The 26,541-nt window shown below is 45.2% G+C and overlaps 1 protein-coding gene across 1 annotated transcript in view; it reads left to right on the top strand.

Annotated features, from left to right (window-relative positions):
• LOC147312152 (titin-like) overlaps positions 1-26,541 on the top strand; it is a 175,449-nt gene that overhangs the window by 68,175 nt on the left and 80,733 nt on the right. The window contains exons 107-150 of the mRNA XM_086267313.1: positions 96-362; positions 464-730; positions 905-1,168; positions 1,967-2,106; positions 2,195-2,321; positions 2,687-2,953; positions 4,600-4,866; positions 5,137-5,403; positions 5,903-6,042; positions 6,136-6,262; positions 6,578-6,720; positions 10,802-10,925; positions 11,030-11,296; positions 11,398-11,495; positions 11,594-11,762; positions 12,288-12,557; positions 12,733-12,999; positions 13,084-13,362; positions 13,842-14,250; positions 14,529-14,653; positions 14,738-15,004; positions 15,273-15,542; positions 15,627-15,926; positions 16,023-16,325; positions 16,409-16,596; positions 16,695-16,809; positions 16,910-17,197; positions 17,361-17,512; positions 19,991-20,138; positions 20,243-20,420; positions 20,531-20,652; positions 21,304-21,591; positions 21,925-22,221; positions 22,312-22,498; positions 22,613-22,728; positions 22,856-23,155; positions 23,312-23,611; positions 23,717-23,822; positions 24,003-24,199; positions 24,353-24,661; positions 24,761-25,039; positions 25,264-25,563; positions 25,872-26,174; positions 26,271-26,467. Coding sequence (XP_086123439.1) covers positions 96-362; positions 464-730; positions 905-1,168; positions 1,967-2,106; positions 2,195-2,321; positions 2,687-2,953; positions 4,600-4,866; positions 5,137-5,403; positions 5,903-6,042; positions 6,136-6,262; positions 6,578-6,720; positions 10,802-10,925; positions 11,030-11,296; positions 11,398-11,495; positions 11,594-11,762; positions 12,288-12,557; positions 12,733-12,999; positions 13,084-13,362; positions 13,842-14,250; positions 14,529-14,653; positions 14,738-15,004; positions 15,273-15,542; positions 15,627-15,926; positions 16,023-16,325; positions 16,409-16,596; positions 16,695-16,809; positions 16,910-17,197; positions 17,361-17,512; positions 19,991-20,138; positions 20,243-20,420; positions 20,531-20,652; positions 21,304-21,591; positions 21,925-22,221; positions 22,312-22,498; positions 22,613-22,728; positions 22,856-23,155; positions 23,312-23,611; positions 23,717-23,822; positions 24,003-24,199; positions 24,353-24,661; positions 24,761-25,039; positions 25,264-25,563; positions 25,872-26,174; positions 26,271-26,467 — 9,794 coding nt within the window. The remainder of the gene's footprint in view (positions 1-95; positions 363-463; positions 731-904; positions 1,169-1,966; positions 2,107-2,194; positions 2,322-2,686; positions 2,954-4,599; positions 4,867-5,136; positions 5,404-5,902; positions 6,043-6,135; positions 6,263-6,577; positions 6,721-10,801; positions 10,926-11,029; positions 11,297-11,397; positions 11,496-11,593; positions 11,763-12,287; positions 12,558-12,732; positions 13,000-13,083; positions 13,363-13,841; positions 14,251-14,528; positions 14,654-14,737; positions 15,005-15,272; positions 15,543-15,626; positions 15,927-16,022; positions 16,326-16,408; positions 16,597-16,694; positions 16,810-16,909; positions 17,198-17,360; positions 17,513-19,990; positions 20,139-20,242; positions 20,421-20,530; positions 20,653-21,303; positions 21,592-21,924; positions 22,222-22,311; positions 22,499-22,612; positions 22,729-22,855; positions 23,156-23,311; positions 23,612-23,716; positions 23,823-24,002; positions 24,200-24,352; positions 24,662-24,760; positions 25,040-25,263; positions 25,564-25,871; positions 26,175-26,270; positions 26,468-26,541) is intronic.

Below are 26,541 nucleotides of genomic sequence, written 5' to 3'. Positions count from 1 at the left end.
GTCATGGAAAACTGTTGCAGAGCAAACACGGTAAGAGAAGCTGTGGTTGTGTCTTTGTTTCTGTTATTAATTGCCAAATCGTTCGCACCTCTCAGAAATCGAAATGGGCTTTGTTGACCCGCTCAAGGACCTTTCTGTGCCTGAAAAGAAGCAGGCTAAGTTTGAGTGCACCATCACTAAGGACGTGTCAAAGGTCATATGGTTCAGGGGGACAGAGATTGTCACTCCAAGCCCTAAATATGAAATAATTGATGACGGAAAGAAGCACATGCTGATCATAAACAGCTGTGAGTTTGATGACGAGGCTCAGTACACGATCGAAGCGTTGGGTCAGAAATCAACGGCTCAGCTGATGGTGGAGGGTAAGTGGCAAAGAGAAGCACCACGCTTCATGTTGTTCATGTTTCCTCTGTGAGCTCGCTCAGTGGCCAATGTCTGTCTGCGCTGACTCGATGTATTCCAGGCATGAGGCTGAGTTTTGTCCAGCCGCTTCAGGACCAAACGGTCAAAGAAGGTAACGCGGCACGCTTTGATCTCGAGCTGTCTCATGAGGACGTGCCAGTGGTCTGGTACCGAAACGAAGTCAAACTCCACGTGAGCCGAACGGTTCTGATTCACGTGGAAGGAAAGAGACACACTCTAGAAATGAGGACGCTGAGTCTAGATGATACCTGCCAAATTAAGGCAGAGGCTAAAGGCATTTACTCCATGGCCAAGCTGACGGTCGTAGGTAACTGCGCTCCCTCGTTTCCTTTTCACTTCTGTTTCACAGTAGCGTGACTTACATGACTCACTTTTTGCATTGTCATATTGTATACTGCATTACAAGACTGCTCTTCACAGAGAAAAATTATGAAAATCTACAAATTATTTGTAATAAACCAAAACTTCCTGTCTGCTCCAGAGGGCGACCCCATCTTTGTGGTGAAGCTACAGGATTACTCAGCCACCGAGAAAGAAGAGGTGACCCTGGACTGTGAACTGAGTAAAGACGTCCCGGTGCTTTGGTACCACGAAGAGAAGGAAATCATCGCCTCCAAGATGGTCATCATGAGGTCAGAGGGCACGCGCAGGTCTCTGGTCCTGAAGAAAGTGGAACTGAGCGACAAAGGCAAATATGTATGTGACTGTGGAACAGACAAGACGTCAGCCAACATCAATATTGAAGGTAAGCACGGTGACATGATTGCCTAAATTCTTTTAAACATAAAAATCAGTTGAATCATAAATTAATCGTAAAGCTGTCTAAGATTTACAGGTTGCTAGGTCAAAATAAACCCGTAAAACGTTAAATGTTCAAGCCTTTCACTGCACAAGGAAACATGACTCCGAAGGGAGGTCCAGGCCTCGTCAGCCTAGTGAGCGACCCCGTAGCAACCTCACGTCTCTAAAAATGCACATCTCCACACCGGTCTGGGAATGACACATCGATGCCTGCAGTTCACATCAAAGACAGCAGCTTCTCTGCAAATGCTCACTGAGCAGCAGTAAAACCTCAGAAAGAGATGCAAAGAGCATTTAAAAGTTGTGCCTCACTGCTGAAATCCCCACAACTTTAAAAATGAATGAAAAATAAAAACTTTGAAGGCGAGTGTTCACAGTTTCCAGTTTTTTTTAACTTTTCATGGTGAGCTGTGGGCGAGTTTGCAGCCGAGTCAGCGTCTTCCATGGGAACTGCAGGAAACCATGGCAACGTGACCCAAAAATCACTCGGCAACCAGAATCCACATTTTCCCCTAGCGACTGACCGAGGCCGCCGAGACTGTGTATGAGGACAGATGATGGATTTACTTTCTTTAAATCAAAATAAAAAAGAACTTTGGATTAAAATGAGAAATCCGAGGGAACAAACTGAAACTGATAGTTTCCAGTTCTTCCATTTTTTGTTGTTTAGCTGTAAAATCAGTCCTTTCTTCCAGAAGCAAAACAAACTGCATTTTCATATCATGACCCTTTTCCCCAAAAGCACGCGACATCAAAGTCGTCCGGCCGATTTATGGCGTGGAGTTGTTTGATGGAGAAACGGCTCGTTTCGAAGTGGAGATCTCTGAGGACGACGTCCACGGACAGTGGAAGCTGAACGGAGCGGTGCTCAGTCCGTCCTCTGTGAGTGCTTCATCACAAGCGCCTCATTGGCAGCGCTCTCCATAACATGAAGCCAGTTTATCAGACTGTTTACGTCTTTGTTTAACAGGATGTGGACATCATCGAGGAAGGAGGCAAGCACACGCTGATCCTCTACAACTGCAAAGTGTCCATGACCGGCGAGGTGGCGTACTCTGCTGCTAATGCCAAGTGCGCCGCTAACCTCAAGGTCAAAGGTAAACCAGCCCACTGACCTCATCATATTTCATAAAAAACATTTTAAATCATTGTAACCTAAAAATGTGAAACAAAAAATGAGAGCGTCTCATAGAATAAGCCAGCGGGGGATCGCAGCAGTTCAATCAAACCTCCGTCTGAGCTTCACCTTCTCAGGTCTGACTTCTCATCAGACTTCATCTCCACTGAACAAAGACACCATATATAAAAACGTCAATACTTTTACTCTGTGTTGGTTACTGTCACAGTTTGGGGCTCGTTATGACGACAGGAATCCTCTAAAATGAACTATACTGATAATTATGATTATCTAAATTCAACTAGGAGCCTAAGTTTTTCTGTTTTTCTCACTGTTTTTCTTCAGAACTCCCGCTGAACTTCCTCACACCCATGACTGATGTTCAGGTCTATGAGAAGGATGATGTGAGGTTCGAGGTCGAGGTGTCGAGAACTCCAAAGACTTTCCGTTGGCTCAAAGGCTCACAGGAGCTGCAGAGCGATGAAAAGTACGAGGTGATCCAGGAGGGAAATTTGTACGTCCTGGTGATCCGATCGGCCGCCTACGATGACGAGGCAAAGTACATGTTTGAGGCCGAGGACAAGAAGACGACGGGCAAACTGGTTATACAAGGTAACGTCGTGGTTGTATTCATTTTTTTTAAACTCCTTTGGCACCAGTGAAACCTTCAGAGAGTCAGGGCACATTATAATCATATGTTCACATTTAGATCAAATTATTACAGTTTTAAATTCGCCAAATAAACACTTCTGTCCAAACCTTCTCCAGATGAATCCAGTTTGGCAGATTTTTACCTCTGCTTTGTCTTCTGGTTCGGTTCACTTTGAACTAGAGATGGCACGATACCACTTTTTCATGTCCGATACCGATATCATAAATTTGGATATCTGCCAATACGATATGAATCCGATATAGTGTTTTTTAATCAATAAAACTGTTTTTTTAATATCTTGCTGCTTTTTGTATAAGTTCATACTCAAGTTAAAAAAAACACTAAAGCTATTCTGTTATACCTTTATGCAAAAAATGCACTGCACCCAAAATATTTCATAGTTCAGCAATACTGATCAAGCTAATAAACTTAAACCTGCTCCATCCTCCCTATTCTGGTGTTTTAAAGACAACTTAGCGTAAATATTAAGCAACCTGACTAACAGGGCTGCAAACTCCCAGCAAAAAAAAAAAAAAATAGGGAACCACCCCTCACGCGCCACCTCATGATGCTTAATCGACGTAATCAACTTTAATTTGATGCAGTGTGAAAAAAATGCACAGAAATAAATTATTTTTCAAGAAATATTAAATAGATTCAACATCTTTCTTCAACAAAATTGCAGACTGCACAGATGGTACCTTCCCAAAGGAAAAAGTACTATAGCTTACTAGGGTATATATATTAGACTTAACAGTTACTATATGCAGTAATTGACTTCTATTCATTTTACATCAAATTAAAACTTTGGGTGTCAGATAATTATTTATTAAAAGCTCGACATTTTAAATGAGAATAAGAAAGAAAAGTATGTCTTTGTGCCCCCTTTTCCCTGTTAATGCCCTATCGCCCCCCCCGGCTAAACTTTGCTAGATCCGCCCCTGCACAGTTACAGCCGTCAGCTACGTAGAAAAAGATCCTCGAGTAGAAAGAAATATTAAATAAATTCTAACAACAGCTGATCAAGCTTAAACGTGCTGCTGTTGTTCAGCCGCTGGTTTCCTCTTTCTGGTGCAAAGTGGGCCAAAAACAAACCAGAGAGATGGACTCGCGACAGAAAAGCCGATCAGCTGATCATTGATCAGTTTCATGATTGAAGTAGCAGCAAGAAGAGGCAGTCGCTCCATATATCGGTTGTTAAGCTTAACGCTGGAATGCTTTACAAACACTCAGAGATGAACTTACACACTTGCTTTACTTCTCTCTGGGATCACTTCCTCGGAGATGAAATGCCGGTTTGGTAGCAGGCTTCAAACACACACAGCTGCTCCAACGTGCTACGGTTACGAGCCCAGTGTCACACGTTTTGTGAGGTGTTTTTTTGATATTTAATGGATCGGATTACATTTTTTATTTCTCTCCGATATCCGATCCAGTAATTTAGGTCAGTATCGGACCGATACGTAATATCGGATCGGTCCATCTGTACTTTGAACACAGCGCTGGTGCTCATTTTTGTTTGTTTGTGAGTCACAAATACAAATCTGCTGTGTTCTGCTTCTACTCAAAGTTAAATGCACCAATGTCTGATGTCTTCCTGTGGCAGGTATTCGCCTAGAGTTTGTCAAAGCAATCAAGGATGTGACAGTAAAGGAGCGTGAAACAGCTGAATTCAGCGTGGAGCTGTCACATGACAAGATCCCGGTGGTCTGGTACAAGAACGACGTCCGACTTCATCCCAGCAAAGTTGTTCACATGTCGGCACAGGCGAAGGTTCACACGCTGGCCTTCAAGGAAGTCATCATCGACGACACGTCCATGATCAAAGTAGAGGCCATGGACAAGAGCATGACCGCCATGCTCACTGTCATTGGTCAGTGCCTCCTTTCTAAAGCACATTGAAACAAATGACATAAAAACATAGGACCAGATGACAGGACTTTAGAAAGAACAAACATTAAAGCAATCACAACTCATTCTGATTTAAAAGAAAAAGAAAAAGAAAACAGGTGTAAACAAAGCAAACAGAGCAGGTGACAGCAAGCCACACCCACCAACATCCAAGAGTTCATCCTGTCAGACTGATTCAGACACGCTTCTCTAACGCCTGATTTTCATAATGAACATACGTTTCCCCACACAGAGGGTGACGCCTACTTCACCACTAAGCTGCAGAACTACACAGCAGTGGAGAGGGACGAGGTGAAGCTGGTCTGCGAGCTGAGCAAGGCTGTAGCTGATGTGAAATGGTTTAAGGATGGGAAGGAGATCACCCCCTCCAAGAACATCGCCATTGTCACCGATGGCAAGAAGCGCATCCTGATGGTGAGGAAGGCAGAGAAGGCCAACATCGGAGAGTACACCTGCGACTGCGGCTCGGACAAAACCACAGCTAAGCTCAACATTGAAGGTAAACCATGGATCTGTCCCAGCTCTCATGCTTTATGCATGCTGCTTCTCTGAAAATCTCTGAACACGTTCAGTTTTCAGCTGTTGGTAAAAGTCCATGTAAATACAATCAGTCTGACCTTTGACCTGACAAACAGAAACCAAAGTGTTTGGTAACGAGCTGAGACGGTAATAAACGGATCATTTGGCATCTGTAGCCGTCGTATCTGGATATGTGCTTTGTTAGTTACAGTTCAGCTGTTTGAAGACCTTTGACGTGAACATAAATGATGTTTTGTTCTGATAAGCACAGAGGTCACCAGGCTGTCAGAGCTTTGTCAGCATTTATCTCTCTCTGTAGAAACGTTGGAGAGGAGCACCGGTTGGGTTTCTTGGTGGATCCTCAGCTTTGTAGATTAGAGCCTCATCATTGGCGAAGTTAAATTTGACTGCTTTAACAAACAGGCGCTCCACGGGTGAAGATGTTGCTGGTTTTTATAGTGATTTCTGTCCTTTTGCAGAGCGGGATATCAAAGTTGTCCGTCCGCTGTACAGTGTGGAGGTCACGGAGACAGAAACAGCCAAGTTTGAGACTGAGATTTCTGAGGAGGATGTCCATGGAAACTGGAAGCTGAAGGGAGAAGCTCTTCATCAGTCAGCTGTGAGTCTGCAGTGACCCGCCTGGCAGTCGGTTTCATATTCATCGCCACAGAGATGCTTTCAGCTGACTTTCATGTGCTCGTGTTTACCTCAGGATGTTGAGATTAAGGAGGAAGGAACCAGACACCTACTGATCCTCTACAACGTCTGCATGGACATGGCAGGACCCGTTGACTTCTCTGCAGCCAACGCCAGATCCAGCGCCCAGCTCAGAGTCAAAGGTCAGAGGTCATTTTAGCCCTTATTTTTTAAACGATGGACAAAACGTCTCTGACACGGAGGAAGCTCCGTGCCGTTTGGCTGAAGCACACACAAACAGCAGCCCTGGTTTCTGTCACACACGGGTGTCGCACGTCTCTGTAAGTGTTCAGCCAATCAGGGCCTGTGGTTATTTTCACCACTTCAGTCTTTATCTGAAGGCAGGCTGCTCTCTGATTGGAGGAGCAGTAACCTGAAACACGAACCAGACCACAGGATCTCCAGCAAGTGCACGCCGGTTCATTTGTTGAAGGAGCTAACCATGTCTTTACCCTCAGCTCGGTCCATCACGCTGGTCCATCCTCTGAAGGACGTGACGGTGACGGCTGGAGAGACGGCCATCTTTGAGTGCGAGCTGTCATACGAGGGCATCGCGGTGGAGTGGTTCCTGGGAGGGCAGAGGATGGAGGCCAGCGACCGGGTGAGTCTGACCACAGCAGCGCCCGCCTCTCCTGTAACTCGCTCCACACCGGAGAAACCGCTCACAGAGCTTTTCCTCCTTTTTAACAAAATGTTTCTCACTCATAAAACTTCTGCTTCACCACAAAAGAAGAAGGAAAAGAAATGGGACGACAGAAATAAAGAAAGTTAGTGTGGATCCAGTAAAACACTAAAAAATAACAGAGCGTTACTTTTATTAAGCCTTGAGAATTTTAGCGATTTCCTGCAAAAAACCGAGTCGGTGCAAAAAGAAATGATTTCATAGTTTCTGTTGTGATCACACAGACAGCATTAATGAAATACTATCTTTGTGATAAGAAAGCTTTGCTTATATGTTTTGTATTTCTGTTCTCACATTTGTAACATTTTCACTCCAGATTTGGAAACTTTTCTCTTTGGTTAGAAAATCCGAGCATACAAACCTTCTTTAGTGTGATTTAAAATGTGAGATGGGACCTTTTAGTGGAAACAGGTTTTCTTCAGGCACAAACAGACCTGCACTGAGTCTGTCACACGTCTGATTTTAAACAATCGCCATCAGGACACGTTTACGGTCGCCGGGCTCTGATTTGTTCCTGTCTCTGAGCAACAAAGCTGAGTTTTAAAAGAATTTCAAAATCTGAATCCCAGTTTGGATTATGAAGAAAAGACACGAGTTTTGTTTTGCAGATGTGGACAAGTTGTCTTTGTGATGTTTGATGTTTCTCTGGTTCTGCAGAGGCTGCAGCTAAAAATATCTGGGAGATAAACATGCGGCTCTTATCTGTGACTCTGACCCTCGAGTGTCGCCTTATCTGCACAAAGGCCTCAGATTCTTTCATCTCCATTAAATAAACAAATGTTTCTCAGCAGGTCGAGGTCATTTTGTGTTCCTGGTAGTTTCTAAACATATTACATGTGCTTGAATTAATAATCATGTTTTGCATTATAAGGAATGCATCAGCCAAACTAAATCTGCACTACTCGACCATCATTTGTTCGAACGAAAATTCCCCTCAGATGCTGTTTTCACTGTTTAACTGTTAGAGCACCAGATCCTCTCCCTGCTCACCTTTACTCATCGTCCTTTTGCGACTCTCTCTGTTATTTTTCTCTGAGAAAATCCTCAAAACACACCAAGTCCTGCCGTCTGAAGTTGCCTGTAGCTCTTCCTTTGTACTTCCTCTCCCATCACACTGTTTTTCAGCTTCCCTCTGTCACTGATATCTCAGATCTCAGCTGTAAGTCAAAAGCTTCTACCTGGACCCCGTTCCTACCGTTTGGGTCAAAGCCTGTCTACCCTCTCTGCTTCCCCTCATATCTGCTCTCATCTGCTCCTCACTACCACTGGAGCTGTTCCCAAAGCTGTGGTGATCACCCCAATACTGAAAAAAAAAACAGGATCCCAGTAATTTTGATCATTTCCGTCTCCAATTGACCATTTCTATCAAAACTTCTTGAAAAGACAGTCGCCGCACAACTCCACTCATACTTCACTAATAATAATCTGCATGAACAGTTCCAGTCTGGTGTTCGTCCCTCCCACAGCACTGAAACTAATAAAAATACTCACTGATCTTCTCATGGAAGCTGACTCTGGTTTACTCTCCATTCTTATTCTCCTCGATCTCACTGCTGCCTTTGATACTCCTCAGTAGGCTCGCCTCCATCGGTCTCTCCCATATCCCACTAGCTTTAAATCGCACTCAGTTTATTCGACTTAAATCCTTCACTTCTCAGCCCTTTCCTCTGGTTGCAGGCGTGCAGGGATCTGTCCTGGGGCCCCTTCGTTTCATTATCTAGCTTCTTCCGCTTGGACACATTTCACTGCTATGCCGATGACACCCAGCTGTATCTGTCCACTAAACCTGATTCTGCTCTCCCCCGTCCTCTCTCACCCTCTGCTTAGCTGAACTAAATTCATGGTTCTCTTCCAATTTTCTCAAACTCAACAGTAACAAATCCTCGTGGTCGGCACTAAACAAACACTGTCCACAACTAACAGCTTTTCTGTTACAGTCTCCGTTTCTCCATGTGTGAAAAGTCTGCGTGTCATCGGCGATGGTACTCGATCTTTTAGCTCCCACATCAGTAACGTCTCTCAGTCCGCATATTTCCAACTCCGTAACCTTAATCGTCTCCGTCCTTTTCTCGCCCCACATGCCGCTGCCATCCTTGTTCATAGCCCGGTCACTTCCCGGATCGATTACAGCAACTCTCTTCTTTTTGGTCGTAGTCAAAAATCTATCCATCAGCTTCAGCGTGTCCAGAACTCTGCTGCTCGTATCATCACCAGGACTCTTTCTATGGTAAATGGCCTGTATTTATATAGCGCTTTACTAGTCCCTAAGGACCCCAAAGCGCTTTACACACTCCAAAGTGTGGGGAGTGAGTTGGAGGGTGGGGTGGGCTGCTTTTAACTATGTAAAGCACTTTGTGCTACATTTTTTCTGTATGAAAAGTGCTTTATAAATAAAGATTGATTGATTTACATATTCAGTCATCCACCCATTCACACACTGGTGATGTGACCAGAAGCCAGTGAAGCAGCCACAGCCACCCTGGGGCGCACTGACAGAGGCGAGGCTGCCGGACACTGGCGCCACCGGGCCCTCTGACCACCACCAGTAGGCAACGGGTGAAGTGTCTTGCCCAAGGACACAACGACCGAGACTGTCCAAGCCGGGGCTCGAACTGGCAACCTTCCGATTACAAGGCGACCTCCCAACTCTTGAGCCACGATCACCCATGCACCACGTCAGCCCTGCTCTGCAGCAGCTTCACTGGCTTCTGGTTAAATACCGCATCAATTTCAAGATACTTTTGTGCACATTCAAGGCTACCCATCATCTCTCGCCTTCATACCGCTCTGGTTCAGATCACCGTCCCTTCCCCCCGGCTAGCCACCGTGGGGCGCAAGGCTTTCTGCTGCTCTGCCCCCCATCATCCCTTCCTCCTGAGATAAGAAACATCACTTCCCTCCCTCTTTTTAAGTCCAGACTCAAACTTCTACATAAATGTTTCCATCCTGCTACTTTCATTTATTTTATTTATTTGTTCAATGTTTTATCCTTATTATCTTGTAAATTGTTATGTTTGCTGTTGTTATTGCTTGTGTACAGTGTCCTTGAGTGCTTCGAAAGGCGCTTTGTTAAATAAAACAATTATGATTATGATTATTATTCCATCCATCCATTCGCTTCGGCTTGTCACGGGGGTGCTGGAGCCTATCCCAGCGGTCATAGGGCGAGAGGCGGGGTACACCCTGGACAGGTCGCTAGTCTGTCGCAGGGCTGACACCATTCACTCCCACATTCACACCTATGGGCAATTTGGATTCATCAATTAACCTATCCCCACAAACTATTATTATTATTATTATTATTATTATTATTATTATTATTATTATTATTATTATTTATTTATTTATTTATTTATTTATTTATTTATTTATTTATTTATTTATTTATTATGACGTTTTTTCAGAATTTTAAATTTTTGGATATTTTTGAACAGTGTTTTTTAGCAGGTGAGTGTCTGAACCCAAATAATGAATTAATAAAGCTTAATTATGAATTAAAATCACGAATGAGTTTTATTTAAAAACACAAAGGAGTTGAATTCATTGCTGGAGAAAATGAGGTTAAAGTGGAAAAAGCAGCCCAGTGATAGAAACCTGCCCGTGTGTGAAAGAGAGCAGCTCGATCAGCTGAATAATAAATTAGTAAAGTGAAATTTATTCTGTTGATATGACCAAAGGTTTTCATTCATTTCTAAAAACACATCTGCAGAAAATTCTTAAATATTTTATTATGATGTAGCTTCTCAAAGTGAATCAAGGCTGGAAGTTTGTGGACAATAAAAAATAAAAACGGTATTTTTCCCTGATTTCATCAGTTTGACACTCGGAGTTATTCAGTCATCGCTCAGACTCGCCGCCTGTTAGCAAACGAACCAGAATAAGTGTAATTATTATTTATAATGATTATTTAAGTGACGGCCCTGTATCTGTGTCCATGGTGACGCGTTCAGCTCGTGTTCGTGTGCAAGTGTGACGCTCGCTTTGTTTTCGGTTCCTGCAGGTGAAGACTCGGGTGGCGGGCCGAGTTCACACTTTGACCGTCCGAGACGTGAACCTGTCGGAGGCCGGCGAGGTCAAACTTACTGCCAAGGACTTCCAGACTCAGGCTCAGCTTATCGTCAGAGGTACGGCACGCGCTCAGACTGGGCTCCGAGGATCGAGGACAAAGCATTTCTAACAGGAGGCTGTGGTTACCACCTGTTAACCACGTCTGTCTCTGTACCTTTAGAGCCAGCGGTTGAGTTCACAAAGCCTCTGGAGGATCAGACGGTGGAGGAGGAAGCCACGGCCACTCTGGAGTGTGAGGTTTCCCGTGAGAATGCTGAGGTACGATGGTTCAGGGAGGGACAGGAGCTCAGAAAGACCAAGAAGTACGACACCATCGTGGACGGACGCAAGAGAGCTCTGATCATTCACGACTGCTCTCCTGAAGATGCCAAGTTGTACACATGTGATGCCAAAGACTTCAAGACTTCTTGTTTCCTGGAAGTTACACGTAAGGACCTTAACCAGGCTTTAATCTTTCAAATCTGCTGTCGCACCTCCAGCTGAGGTAAAGCATAACTGTGCTCATGCTGTGGCCTTTTCCATTCACAGCTCCGTATGTTGAGTTTACAAAGCCTCTGCAGGATGTTGAGGTCAGAGAGAAGGAGTCTGCCAAGTTTGAATGTGAAGTTTCTCGTGAGTCTGCCAAGGTGAGCTCAGCAGGATGCAAACAGTCGCTGCTGTCCTGTCGATCAGACTGAAACCGCTCTCACACTCTCGACTAACCCTTGTGTCGTCATTTTTCAAGGTTCGCTGGTTCAAGGACGGTGGCGAGATCAGGAAAGGAAAGAAGTACGAGATCATCGCCAAGGGAGTCCAGAGAATCCTTATCATCCACAAGTCTGTGTTTGATGATGAAGCCGAGTACGAATGTGACGCGAGAACCTCCAAGACCTCTGGCATACTCACCGTCATCGGTGAGGAACATTATTCATCTATTTCAGGGGTAGGCAACTCCAGGCCTCGAGTGCCGGTGTCCTGCAGGTTTTAGATGTGTCCATGATCCATCACAGCTGATTTAAAGGGCTAAATGACTCCTCAGCATTTCTTGAAGTTCTCCAGAGGCCTGGTAATGAACTAACCATGTGATTCAGGTGTGTTGAACCCGGGGTGCAATCTAAAACCTGCAGGACACCGGCACTCGAGGCCTGGAGTTGCCCACCCCTGATTTATTTCATGTGTTTGATTCATGTTGAATTTCCAGTTTCACCAACCTTCCAATGAGAAAAAAAGTGACGTTTTTATTCATGTCAGCCACAGATGTTTGTTCTGCTGGAAAATAAAACGTCATTCACTGATGACGGTCAGCTTTCTAACCACTGCAGGAAATTTCTCTGCTGAAGAAATATTCTTGTAAAAACTATAAACATATGATTTTAGGCTCGACTTAATAGATGGATATTTCTCTGTAAATGAACTCCTGGTGCTCGTGTTTCCTTCAGAGGAGGCAGCCAGGTTTACAAAGAACCTGTCCAACGTGGAGGGAACAGAGACGAACACCGTGAAGATGATCTGCGAAGTGTCGAAGGCCGGCGCTGAGGTTACCTGGTATCGAGGGGACGAGGAGCTCCCAGAGGGAGGTCGCTACGACCAACAGACGGACGGACGCAAGAGGATCCTGATCATCCGGGACCTGAGGATGGAGGACGCTGGTGATTACAACTGCAGGCTGAGTCCCACCATCAGGACATCCGCCACGCTCAAACTCAACGGTAAAACACGTCGCTTACTTTTTGATTTTATAGAAGAAACTGAAGTCACCAATTACCTACCCGAGTCATTATTTTCTTTGTAATGATTTCAAAAGCAATCTGAAGAGCAAAACAAAGAACGTGGAGAAATCCACTAATCCACCAAACCTTAACTCCGCCTTCTTCTCCTTTGCAGAACTGGCAGCCGAGTTCCTCGCTCGGCCTCAGAACCAGGAAGTGGTGGAGGGCGAGAAGGCAGAGTTCTCCTGCTCTGTCTCCAAAGACACCTACGAAGTAAAATGGTTCAGAGGAGACAAAGAGATAGAAGCTGGAGACAAGTACGGCATCATCAGTGAAGGAAAACGAAGAGCTCTTATTGTGAAAAGCTGTGAGCTGAAGGATGAGGGAGGCTACACTGCACACATTGGCACTGTTAAAGCCGTGGCAGATCTGCTAGTGATCGGTAAGACACTTATGGTCTTTGTCATATCTTATTACAGATTTCAGAATGCAGGTTTGGTTTTATTAAGTTTGAATTCTGTTTTAGAAAAACTGAGGATCATAACTCCGATCAAAGACACCGAGGTGAAGGAGGGAGGCGAGATCGTGTTTAACTGCGAGACCAACACGGAAGGAGCGAAGGCCAAGTGGCTGAAGAATGAGGAGACCATTTTTGAGAGCAGCAAGTACATGATGGCTCAAAGGGACAACGTCTTCTCTCTGAGGATCAGAGACGCCCAGAAGGCTGATGAGGCCGTCTATACCGTCAGCCTGACCAATCACAGAGGAGAGCTCGCCAAGTGCACTGCCAGCGCTAAAGTGGCAGGTGAGTGGGCAGTAACAGTATCTGAGTGAAGTTACAGGCTGGATTTGACTCTTTAATGAAACCAGGGCCAGCTTCCTGAGTGCTGAGTGCTTCTTTAGTTGTTCTTGTGACTCTACTGTACACACAGCCTTATTTTATTATCTGTATATGGCTCACAGTAATGTTGAAACATATTTAGGAGTTTATACAACGGCTGTCTCCATTATGTTTAATATTATAGCACCTTTTGGCAGGTCAGTGTCCTAAACCTGTTCTCAGTAATCGCAGACGTGACTCTGAAAGACAGATGGATGTGTCAGCTTTGTTATAAAGCAAAGAAAGCTGAAAATCATCTGAAGAATTCAGAATAACTGAAGTTCTGTTTCTTCCAAGAGTATCAGGACGTTTGATCCAAAGCAGCCGTTTCTTGCTCAGTGACTTTGTTGCACGTACTCCTTTGTTTCTTTACGTTCACCCTGAAATCATTTGGTCCTCCACAGAGGAGAAACTGAGGTTCTTGGAGCCAATCGAGGACAATGAGACTCAGGAGAAGAAGACCGTCAGCTTCGTCTGTAAGGTGAACAGGCCCGGGGCGACGGTGAGGTGGCTGAAGGCTGGTCAGGAGGTGACACTCAGCAAACGCATCGTCTACAGAGTCGATGGCCTGAAGCACAGCCTGACCGTTAAGGACTGCATCATGGAAGACGAGGGCGAGTACACGGCCGTGGTCGGAGATGACAAATGTGCAGCTGAGCTGATCATTAGCGAGGCACCCACAGACTTCACGGCACAGCTCAAAGACCAGACCATTACAGAGTTCGAGGATGCAGAGTTCACTTGCAAGCTGAGCAAGGAGAAGGCTGCCGTCAAGTGGTACAGGGAAGGACGAGAGATTCGAGCGGGCCCCAGGTATGACATATCTGCGTCTGCTGTTGTTTCGATCCAAAGGAACACAAATCAAATGCTAATCAACCAAGAAAATATTCAGAAAGTTAAAATTTGGGATACGTGGTCATGACAGAGGATTACAAAAGCCTGAAGCTTCTGGGACCTTGTGTTACCTTTGATTTAAAATAAAGTGCAGTGGTGTACAGAGGCAAAATTACACAGCTGATGCTGTTATCTAAGTCTTATAGTATCATATACATGACTGTACCAAGTTCCTGATGTTTGTTGTGTTTTTACAGATATCAAATGGAAAAAGAAGGAAAGACGTGCAGACTGATCATTAAGGTGTGCAGGCCTGATGACGAGTGTGAATATGCCTGTGGTGTGGATGAGAGGAGGACGAGAGCGAGGCTCTTTGTTGAAGGTGAGATGTTTGTTTCTTTTTGTCTTCAAAAGCAAAGATTTATTCGACGAATCTTCTTGTGAGATGTGTTTTTATGTTGCGCAGAGACCCCAGTGGAAATCATCAGACCACCGCAGGACGTGTTCGAACCTCCGGGTTCAGACATCGTGTTTGAGGTGGAGCTCAACAAAGACAGGGTGGAGGTGAAGTGGATGAGGAACAACATGATCATCGTCCAGGGAGACAAATACCAGATGATCAGCGAGGGTAAAGTCCACAGACTGCAGGTCTGTGAAATTAGACCCAGAGATCAGGGAGAGTACAGGATCGTGGCCAAAGACAAGGATGCCCGAGCCAAGCTGGAGCTGGCAGGTGAGTCAACTTCACATGCAAACAGGTAGTGAAACGCATTTCAAGAAATGTTAAAGAAATCACTGATTTAACAGACTTTTAGAAAGTTGTAAACAAACAAATCTTTTCTTGACACTTTATGAAGCATCCAAGTTGTTTTGGGAATATAGTTGTAGACGCAAAGCATAACATGCAGTTTTATTTTAAGATGATATCCACCAGTTTGGACTGCTCTGTGTTATGCAGGGCGAATTAAACAGTACAAATTTCTCCTCTGTCTCTCCTGCAGCTGTTCCAAAGATTAAAACCACCGACCAGAACCTGGTGACAGATGCCGGTAAACCCTTTGTCATGACTGTGCCTTATGACGCGTACCCTCGTGCTGATGCCGAGTGGTTTTTTGAAGGCACCAGTCTTCCTGTCCAGAATATTGACACCTCTTTGGACAAGACCGAGTACCGCCTGAAGAGCCCTGCCAAGGAGGACCAGGGCCGGTACAAGGTGGTAATTAAGAACAAGCATGGTGAGGGTGAAGCCTTTATCAACCTGGATGTGATTGGTGAGTCTGTGATCAGATAACTGCTCAGTCCTCTGTCGGAGGATATCACCAGAGTTTCTGAGTGTTGTCCTGGTGGTTTTCCAGATGTACCGGGACCCATCAAGAACCTGAGAGTGGTTGACACTGTTGATGGCGAGGTCAGTTTGGCCTGGGAGGAACCGGAGAATGACGGTGGCAGCAAGATTATCGCCTATGTTGTAGAAAGACGGGATGTGAAGCGCAAGACCTGGACTGTGGCTACAGACCGTGCTGACACTCCAGAGTACTGTGTCAGTGGCCTGCAGAAGGAATCCTTTTACCTCTTCAGAGTCTGTGCTCGAAACAGAGTTGGCAGCGGACCCGCTGTTGCAACCGAAGATGCCGTCCAGGCCAAAAACAAGTTTGGTAAGCAACACCCCGAGATCCCCGCTCCACTAATCCTAACCCCATCTCCACACTCGTCCTAATCATGTCCGTCACATTTTTGTTTCCTAACTTTAGATGTTCCAGATGCTCCTGAAAATGTTGCAGTAGAGTCAGTGAACAAGTTTGGTGCCACCATCACTTGGGAGCCCCCCAAGTTTGACGGTGGCTCTGAGATCACTGCTTATGTGATTGAGCTCCGTGACAGAACATCTGTTAAGTGGGAGGCAGCCTTAGTCTGTGCTGCCAATGACCGCTTGGCTATGCTGAACGACGTGGTGGAGTACAAGGAGTACATCTTTAGAGTCCGAGCAGAGAACAAGGCTGGCATCGGCAGGCCCAGTGCTGCCACCAACCCCGTCAAGATCATGGATCCCATCGGTGAGCTCACTCTCAATGTTTCTATCTAAGTCCTGTGTAGAAATATCAAACAGTCTGATTTTGCTCATGTCTTGTGCCCACAGAGAGGCCGAGCCCACCTCTGAACCTGAACTTTAGTGACCAAATCAAGACAGCAGTCACGTTGACCTGGGAGACGCCCATAAACAACGGTGGCAGCATGATTACAGGATACATCATTGAGAAATGTGAGGACGGCTCTGACAAGTGGCTCCGCTGCAACGCCAGACTGTGTCCTGACCTCTCCTACCGGGTATGCAGCCAACCTGAAGAGTCTGCCTTTATTCTGATTCAACCTCAGCGCAGTTACATTTTTCTTCCTGGTCTGGATTGTTTTGTTGTTTTCTTCAGGTGTCTGGACTAAAACCTGGTCAGAAGTACCTCTACAGAGTTTGCGCTGAGAATGCCGCCGGTGTCTCCGATCCAGCCGAGCAGCTGGGACCACTGCTTGCCGATGATCCTCATTGTGCGTGCAACAAGCATAAACTCAACCAACCACTTCTTCTTTATAAATCCAAGTAGTTCACTGGATGTGCTTTCACAACCAAATGTTTCTCTCTTGGCAGTTGGTCCAACCTTTGATCTGAGTGGCTTCAGGAAAGGCCTGGAGGTGATTGTTCCTCAGCCTCTAACAATTAGAGTTCCCATTACTGGATACCCAACCCCTGTGGCCAAGTGGACCTTTGGCGAGAAGGAGCTGACCCCAGCGGATGAGCGTGTCTCCATGGTGACGAAGCCTACGCACACGGAACTGACGATATCTCCTAGTGTTCGTCCAGACAAAGGCATCTACACCCTGCAGCTGGAGAACGACGTATCCTCTGTCTCTGGAGATATTGATGTCAACGTCATCGGTAAGAACCCATGACCATGTGATCAAGTTTAGCAATGATGGTGCTTATTTTAATAGACAGCTCATTTTATTGTGGTACAGAGACGTCTGTTACCCCCAAATCATCTAGAAACAAACCCAAAAGAAGAAAACTGATGGAAGTCTTTTTCATCTTATTTTCCCAGCATGCCCCAGTGCTCCGAAGGACTTCAAAGTGGCTGAAGTGACCCGTCAACATGTCCACTTGATGTGGGAGGCACCTGAACACGATGGAGGAAGTCCAGTGACACACTATCAGATTGAGAAGAGAGAAGTTTCTCGCAAGACATGGGCCAAGGTACTTTCAGCTCATTTCAGTAATGTCATCTTTGGCGCTGTACGTAATAAAAATATTTCAGCTCATCACAAAATGTAAACTGAGTGAATTACCTGGTTTTGTGTGAAAAAGTAACCGCCTTCTAAAAATAATACATGAATGTGCAGCTCCTTTCTGAGCTACCAACGAAAAGTTTTAGAGGTTTTCAGATGGTGCAAAATGCAGCTGCTTGCTTTTTAACTAAAACTGGAAAATTTGAGCACATTCGAGCAGATTCTAAGCTGCTCACCTACGAGGCTTTCACTGGTTTGGCACCTTCATACCTCTCTAATCTTTTGCACCTTTACAGTGGGGCAAAAAAGTATTTAGTCAGCCACCGATTGTGCAAGTTCCCCCACCTAAAATGATGACAGAGGTCAGTAATTTGCACCAGAGGTACACTTCAACTGTGAGAGACAGAATGTGAAAAAAAAAATCCATGAATCCACATGGTAGGATTTGTAAAGAATTTATTGGTAAATCAGGGTGGAAAATAAGTATTTGGTCACCTCAAACAAGGAAAATCTCTGGCTCTCACAGACCTGTAACGTCTTCTGTAAGACGCTTTTCTGTCCCCCACTCGTTACCTGTATGAATGGCACCTGTTTGAACTCATCATCTGTATAAAAGACACCTGTCCACAGCCTCAAACAGTCAGACTCCAAACTCCGCCATGGCCAAGACCAAAGAGCTCTCGAAGGACACCAGGAAAAGTATTGTAGACCTGCACCAGACTGGGAAGAGTGAATCTACAATAGGCAAGCAGCTTGGTGTGAAAAAATCAACTGTGGGAGCAATCATCAGAAAATGGAAGACATACAAGACCACTGATAATCTCCCTCGATCTGGGGCTCCACGCAAGATCTCATCCCGTGGGGTCAAAATGATCATGAGAACGGTGAGCAAAGATCCCAGAACCACACGGGGGGACCTGGTGAATGACCTGCAGAGAGCTGGGACCAAAGTAACAAAGGTCACCATCAGTAACACACTACAACGGCAGGGAATCAAATCCCGCAGTGCCAGACGTGTTCCGCTGCTGAAGCCAGTGCACGTCCAGGCCCGTCTGAAGTTTGCCAGAGAGCACATGGATGATACAGCAGAGGATTGGGAGAATGTCATGTGGTCAGATGAAACCAAAGTAGAACTTTTTGGTATAAACTCAACTCGTCGTGTTTGGAGGAAGAAGAATACTGAGTTGCATCCCAAGAACACCATACCTACTGTGAAGCATGGGGGTGGAAACATCATGCTATGGGGCTGTTTTTCTGCCAAGGGGACAGGACGACTGATCCGTGTTAAGGACAGAATGAATGGGGCCATGTATCGTGAGATTTTGAGCCAAAACCTCCTTCCATCAGTGAGAACTTTGAAGATGAAACGAGGCTGGGTCTTCCAACATGACAATGATCCAAAACACACCGCCCGGGCAACAAAGGAGTGGCTCCGTAAGAAGCATTTGAAAGTCCTGGAGTGGCCTAGCCAGTCTCCAGACCTCAACCCCATAGAAAATCTGTGGCGGGAGTTGAAAGTCCGTGTTGCTCGGCGACAGCCCCAAAACATCACTGCTCTCGAGAAGATCTGCATGGAGGAATGGGCCAAAATACCAGCTACTGTGTGTGCAAACCTGGTAAAGACCTATAGTAAACGTTTGACCTCTGTTATTGCCAACAAAGGTTCTGTTACAAAGTATTGAGTTGTATTTTTGTTATTGACCAAATACTTATTTTCCACCCTGATTTATGAATAAATTCTTTACAAATCCTACCATGTGGATTCATGGATTTTTTTTTCACATTCTGTCTCTCACAGTTGAAGTGTACCTCTGGTGCAAATTACTGACCTCTGTCATCATTTTAGGTGGGGGAACTTGCACAATCGGTGGCTGACTAAATACTTTTTTGCCCCACTGTATGTTCCATCTCGTGCGCTCCCATCTCAGGACTCTGGCCTTCCAAAGGTTCCTAAAGCCAGAAAAAAGACAGTTGGGGAGCGTGCTTTTTCTTTTCGTGCCCTGTTTTTGTGGAACAACCTCCCTCAAGATATTAGGCAGGCTGCTCTGTGGAGGGTTTTAAAGCTAAGTTGAAGACACACTTGTTCAGCCTATCCTACAGGTCTTAATTCTTTGCCTATTAGTTTTTTAAATGTTTATCATTTTTAACTCTGCTTATGTTTTTAACTTGTGTTGCTATGTATCACTTTTATTTATTTATCTCTTTATTTTCAAATCGCTGTACAGCACTTTGTTTGAAAGCGCTTTATAAATAAAGTTATTGTTATTGTTAGCAGCAGTGTTGTTAGGTTTCAGGGCCTGGCTCAAACATGGCATGTGACATGTTGGCTTTTTTATTTTTAAAAACAGAAAACATCACTTCCACAGTGTGAAATAATGTTCACAGACCCAGAAGTCTACCCAGGTCTGAGTTTATTTGCTCAGCAGTGACAGTGACATTTTTCCAGGTGGCTGCTGGCGTCCTTGACCTGGAGCACACGGTAACAGACGTGATTGAAGGAAAGGAGTATCTGTTCAGCGTCTCTGCATGCAACAAGTGCGGACCTGGAGAGCCAGCCTACATCGATGAGCCCATCAATGTCTCTTCTCCTGCAAGTGAGTGTTTTTACACTTCATGTGAAATTAATTGTCTTTGAGTGGAGAAACTGACAGATAACTAGAATCTCACCTGTTTCACGTTCACGTATTTTCTCCTGCAGCTGTACCTGATCCACCTGAGAACCTTAAGTGGCGCGATAAGAGTGCCAAGTCCATTTTCCTGTCCTGGGAGCCTCCAAAATACGATGGTGGTGCCCATATTAAAGGCTACGTGGTGGACAAGTGCCAGCGTGGTACAGACAAGTGGGAACCCTGCGGTGATCCCCTCCCTGAACTCAAGTAAGACTTAAGAACTTGTAACTGCCGGTTAAGTTTTTTGGGCCACACGTTATTAGTGTCCTGTCTTTATTTTGGTACAGCTGGATATATTATATGATTTGAACTCACAGGTTCCAGGTTACCGGCCTGGTCGAGGGCCAGTGGTACGCCTACAGAGTCAGAGCTTTTAACAAGCTGGGAGCCAGCCGACCTTGCAGGGCTACCGATGAGATCCAAGCTGTGGACGCTAAGGGTAGGACGGGTTGTGCTCTTCCAGACAGTCACATGACGCTGCAGCCACACACTGCACAAAAAGTGCAGCAGTATAATTTATTTTTGTAATGGATTCTGCAGACTCACTCAGAAATGTGCAGCATCTCTCAGTGATACAGGAGCAAATCTTTCTTATGACAAATAAAAGAATAAGTGAGAATGTGTGGATTTTAAGGATATTACCATCAAGGTTTCAGGCATAGTTGTGATAATATAATATAAGACACATTTCATTTCTCCAAAAGGTGGAAATTCATTTGTTAAAGCAGAACAATTTTATAACTAATTGGCTTAAATAAGCAAAATTATATATAGTTCAGCCAAATAAAATGCAGTATGGCACATATCTGCCGAGAATACACAGTTTTGCATGAACAGTATTTAGAAAAAAGGAAAAAAAATATATATTTAATGTACAAATATACAAATCTGGGGAAAAGAGGAATTAAATACATAAATAAATGGTGTTATGTATTTACAGTTTGGGTTATTGCATGTAAAATTAAATATTGGACAGTTGTGAGTTATCGAGGGGAAACTGAAATGAACATATATTTATAGAAGCACAAATTGAAATGAAACACAGTAATGAAGTTGGGACAACTGTGACTATGTTTAAAAATTCCTACAGAACCTCCTGAGATCCAGCTCGATGTGAAGTTGCTGGCTGGATTAACCACCAGAGCTGGCAGCAAGATTGAGCTTCCTGCAGATGTGAAAGGGAAGCCCGATCCCCGGGTGAAGTGGACCAAAGCAGACGTGGTCCTGCGGGCTGATAACCGCATTGCCATCGACACCCAGCCAGGACACTCGAAGGTTTCCATTGACAACACCACCAGAGGAGACACCGCCACCTACATCATTGAGGCAGTCAATGCCTGTGGACGAGCCACTGCCACTATTGATGTCAACATCCTGGGTACAAAAGCTGATTTCTTATCGTAGAAGACAAATGATAGCTGTGATGGCAATGAAAACATGAGAGTAAACTTCCTTTACTGTAGAAATCCTAGAGTTCCTTACAGCTACAGGATTTTCATGCTACCAGGTGATTTTAAGTTAGTCAGAAAATGGGAAAAGCATCTCCTTTTTTGATTAAAGATATGAAAATAATCTTAGCATAACATACTGGACAGACCATTTTATAGGGTTATCCTATATCGCCGAGCCTGCTAAGCAGTTGTGGCACCTCCAGATGTCTTGCATTACCATTATCTTGGTTATGATTTTAATTTTGGCCCCTCCTCTTTAGATAAACCGGGCCCTCCAGCTGCTTTAGATATCTCTGAAATCACCAACGAATCCTGCGTCCTGGCCTGGAACCCTCCCAGAGATGATGGTGGGTCTCCCATCACCAACTACATTGTGGAAAGTCGTCAGACTGACAAGGAGGAGTGGGTCAAGCTGTCAGCCACGGTGAAGCACACCACCTTCAAGGCCACCAAGCTCACAGCATTGAAAGAGTACATTTTCAGGGTCAGTGCTGAGAACCAGTATGGCATTGGTGAACCTGCAGAGCATGTGCCAATCACTGCCAAGTATTCCTTCGGTACGTTGTTTTATACTACTCTCCGGTGATTTATTTCCAGCCTGTGCAGGTGAACCGTAGATAAATCCTTTTATTTTTCATCTGTTTCAGATCCTCCGGGTCCCCCAACCAGAATCACTCCCTCTGACATCGCCAAGGACGCTGTCACTCTGACCTGGTTAGAGCCTGACGAGGATGGCGGTAGCCCCATCACTGGATACTGGATTGAGAAGTTAGATCCGGAGAGTGACAAGTGGATCAGATGTAACAAACTACCCATCACGGACACAACATTCAGGTAACTAAGTACCTGAAGGTACAAGTGGCAGGAGTGATGGTGAAAGTCCTTCAGCTAACAGTGTGGACCATTTTTTTGTCAAGCATGTTTCTAACTTTGAATTTTGGGCTGCAGGGTAAAGGGTCTCACCGCCAAGAAGAAGTACCGCTTCCGTGTTCTGGCTGAAAATCTAGCTGGACCTGGAAACCCAAGTGCAGAGACTGATCCCATCCTCATCAAAGATCCTATTGGTATGTCACATGTCAGTCAATCTACTTAGGCTGAGTCAGATGTTGTGGTATCAAGATTATAATTTCCTTATTGCAAAGCACAGCACAAAGATCAGGAAATAAAAGTATTCATATAACTCTTCTTCAGATCCTCCATGGGCTCCTGGTAAACCTGTCATCAGGGACATTGCCAAGACCTCAGCCCTGTTAGGATGGACTCGTCCAGAGCACGATGGTGGGGCTAAGATTGAAGGCTACATCATTGAGTTCCAGAAGGCTGGAAGCGAGGAATGGATCAAGATTGCAGAGGATGTTCCTCAGACTGAGCATCAGCTGAAGGGTCTAATAGAAAAGCAAGAATACTCTTTCAGAGTCAGGGCCGTCAATAAGGCTGGTGAGAGCGAGCCCAGTGAGCCCAGCGACCCCGTGGTCTGCAAGGAGAGACTCTGTAAGTTGATACCAGTGTGAGCAGTGGGCAGCAAATGACGTCTGTAGAGGTTATAGACTATAAAATATAAGCTATCAAGAGTTGTTTTCATTTGGAAAACCATACGACCTTGAATTTAATTTTTTAAAGTAAAAGTCTTTGTGTTTGCTTCAATAGATCCTCCATCAGCTCCTCAGTGGCTGGAGGTGGCGAACATCACCAAAATTAACGCAGACCTAAAGTGGCAGCCTCCCAGCAGTGATGGCGGCTCACCCATCACCAACTACGTGGTTGAAAAGAGGGACGTGAGGCGGAAGGCGTGGCAGACTGTCGATACCACCGTCAAGGAACAGAAGTATACGGTTACCCCTCTCAACGAAGGATCGCTGTATGTGTTCCGGGTTGCTGCAGAGAATGCCGTTGGGATGGGTGAATTTTGCGAGCTGGAGGATGCCGTTCTTGCCAAGGACACTTTTAGTGAGTTTTTTAAGTCAGCATTGGTCTTCCCCTTTTAATTTACTTCTTTGTGAAACCCAAGGAACCACTATCTCTACGTGTTAATGCTTTTCACTTTTTCTCCAGCAACTCCTGGACCTCCTTATGCACTGACAGTGGTGGAAGTCACCAAGAGACACGTGGAGCTGAAGTGGGAACCTCCCAATAGCGATGGTGGAAGACCAATAACAAAGTAAGACAAACTGCTGTAAAGCCATTCAGACGAGAACAATTATAGGACACTTTTTGGTGGGTTTTTCCATAAAGCAGCGCATTCAGGCTTTCAGTAAGAGAACTCTAAAGTGAGACAAAAGACGTGGTTTATCTCATACTGTTCAAGAGCTGTACTTGACAAACACCATCTGCCTAACAGGTATGTGATTGAGAAGAAAGAAAAGGTGGGAACTCGCTGGCTGAAGTGCTGCAAAACTCCGGACAGAAAGACTCAGTTCAAGGTAACGGATGTTGATGAAGGTTCAGAAGTGCAGTTCCAGGTCAGAGCTGAGAACGAGGCTGGAGTTGGAGATCCAAGTGAACCCACCGTGATTCTCACCATTGAAGATCCAACCAGTAAGATACTTTTAACTGTATTTCTTTATTCTTTTGGTGCTCAGTGTATTTAAGCAGGGATATCCCCCCAAAATAACCCCAACAATAATAAAATAAGGACAAAAAGTTGTTGACTTTCTGCAGATAAATGCATGAAACCTCCTTCCTCTCCAGGTGCACCATCACCTCCACTTGAAGTGGTCATCCCTGATGCCAGCAGGGAGCACATCAATGTCACCTGGAAGCCTCCGGTCAAGGACGGGGGTTGTCCTATCACTGGGTACCATGTGGAGGTGGCAGAAGCCCGTCCAGAACTAAAGTGGCTCAGGGTCAACAGCAGACCCATCAAGGAGCTAAATTTCAGGATAGATGATGGAATCAAACCTGAGAAAAAGTATGTCATTAGGGTTCGGGCCATCAACTCTGTCGGAGTCAGTGATCCCTCTGATGTCTCTGATAAGGTCGCCACCAAAGATCCTGACTGTAAGCAAGGACGGAATTCAACTTTAGAACTTCAGAAGAAGTGAACTTAAAGCACCGATAATACAAATCTAAGTAATAATCCTGTGTTCTTCTCACAAGGTGCTCCAACCATGGATTTGGAAGCAAAGGACGTGATAGTGGTTGAAGGTGAGAAGCTGCACCTGAATATTCCCTACAGGGCAATCCCGACACCCAAGATGGTTTGGCAGAAGGACACTGTGGAGTGTAAGGCCGGTGACCGGCTCTCCCTGACAGTGGAGATGAACAGCGCCCACCTGGAGCTGCTCAAGTGCAGCCGCGGTGATGCTGGCGCCTATGCCATCACTCTGGAAAACAGTCTGGGAACTGCCACTGGAACCGTCAATGTCAAAGTCATCGGTAAGGCGATTCGATGCTTAGGACATATAACGCTGTTAATATGCCGTTCAGCGATGGTGTCCTCTGCAAACCAAATTTAAAGTTTACCACCAACAATTTCCAAGTTTGGATTTAGATCCATTCTTAGTCTAAAAGTCCTCAAGCAGACTCACTATTCACTATCAGACACAGACACTCTGCAGCAATCTTCTTAAACAGTTTTGCTTCTTTCCCAAACCGTGTAGGACTCCCTGGTCAGTGTAAAACTATCACCTCCAGTGACGTCACCAAGAACAGCTGCAAGGTCAGCTGGGAAGCTCCAGAGGATGATGGCGGCACCCCCATTGTCAGCTATACCCTGGAGCGCCGTGAAGCGTCCAAAAAGACTTACATGCCTGTTATGTCAGGAGAAAATGTCCTAACAAGTACTGTCAAAGATCTCTTTGTCAACTGTGAGTACTACTTCAGGGTGAAAGCTGTCAACAAGGTCGGAGCGGGACAATATCTGGAGTTACAAAACCCGGTCATTATAGAGGAAATAAAACGTAAGTTTCATTTTATGTTCAACAACTAAAATCTGTTTTATTGCTTTGAGCATTAACATTACCATTTCAGATAAAGTTTAGTCTGAAAAAGCACATGAATACTTTCCAAACTATGCTGCAAGTGAAATGATCTTCATAAACTGTCCCGTCAATACAAAAATGAGGACCGATTTAGTCAGGTGATTCTGATACAGGACAACTGACAGGGGGTCCAAGCAGATCAAGTGTAACTCCTAAAATATGAGGCATAAACAACTGGAACATCAAAACATCAGACATTGACTCTGTTGTTAATATTGATTGCACAGAGAAACCAGACCCACCCATCCAAGTGGAGGCTCATGACCCAACGTCCAAGTCCATCACAGTCACCTGGAAGGCTCCAGACTACGATGGCGGCTGTCCCATCCAGGGCTACATCATAGAGAAGATCGAGAAGGACGGCGACCGCTACGAGAGGGTCACACCAAGCCTGGTCCCTGGTTTCTCCTACGTGGTGATGGGCCTAAAGGAGGACATGGAGTACCAGTTCAGGGTCAGAGCTGAGAATGCTGCCGGAGTCAGCGAGCCGTCACGCAGCTCACAGCCCATCAAGGCTGCAGACCCTGTTGGTGTGTGAAAGTCAAATGCGCTAACATCAGTGACTGTCACAAGTAAATGTGTATTTATGTTGGAGCTAACATGTCAAAATCGTTCATTCCTTGCAGAAAAACCCAAGGTCACCCTGCACGCCCGTGTTCAATCTGGGCTCTGCATCAAGAAAGGTGAGGAAATCTGCATTGACGCCTACATCTCTGGCTCCCCATATCCCAAAGTCACCTGGCTGAGAAATGATGAGGATGTCACCAAAGAGCCCACCAAGAAGTTCATTCCTGTTATCAAGAAGAAGAAGACCAAAGCCAAGGTTTGTGTCTTCACTGAGACATCTGAAAGTCCTGAATGTTTCAAGTGTTTCAACCTTTCTGATTTCTTGCTGCA

Source organism: Aulonocara sp. 'chitande type north' Nkhata Bay, linkage group LG16 (genome assembly GCF_057382095.1).
Source record: "Aulonocara sp. 'chitande type north' Nkhata Bay isolate Kocher_YH1m ecotype deep benthic linkage group LG16, A_spYH_male_GT1.1, whole genome shotgun sequence".
Taxonomy (NCBI): Eukaryota; Metazoa; Chordata; class Actinopteri; order Cichliformes; family Cichlidae; genus Aulonocara; species Aulonocara sp. 'chitande type north' Nkhata Bay.
The sequence above is the reverse complement of the archived record's forward strand: the minus strand, read 5'-3'. Positions and strand labels throughout refer to the sequence as shown.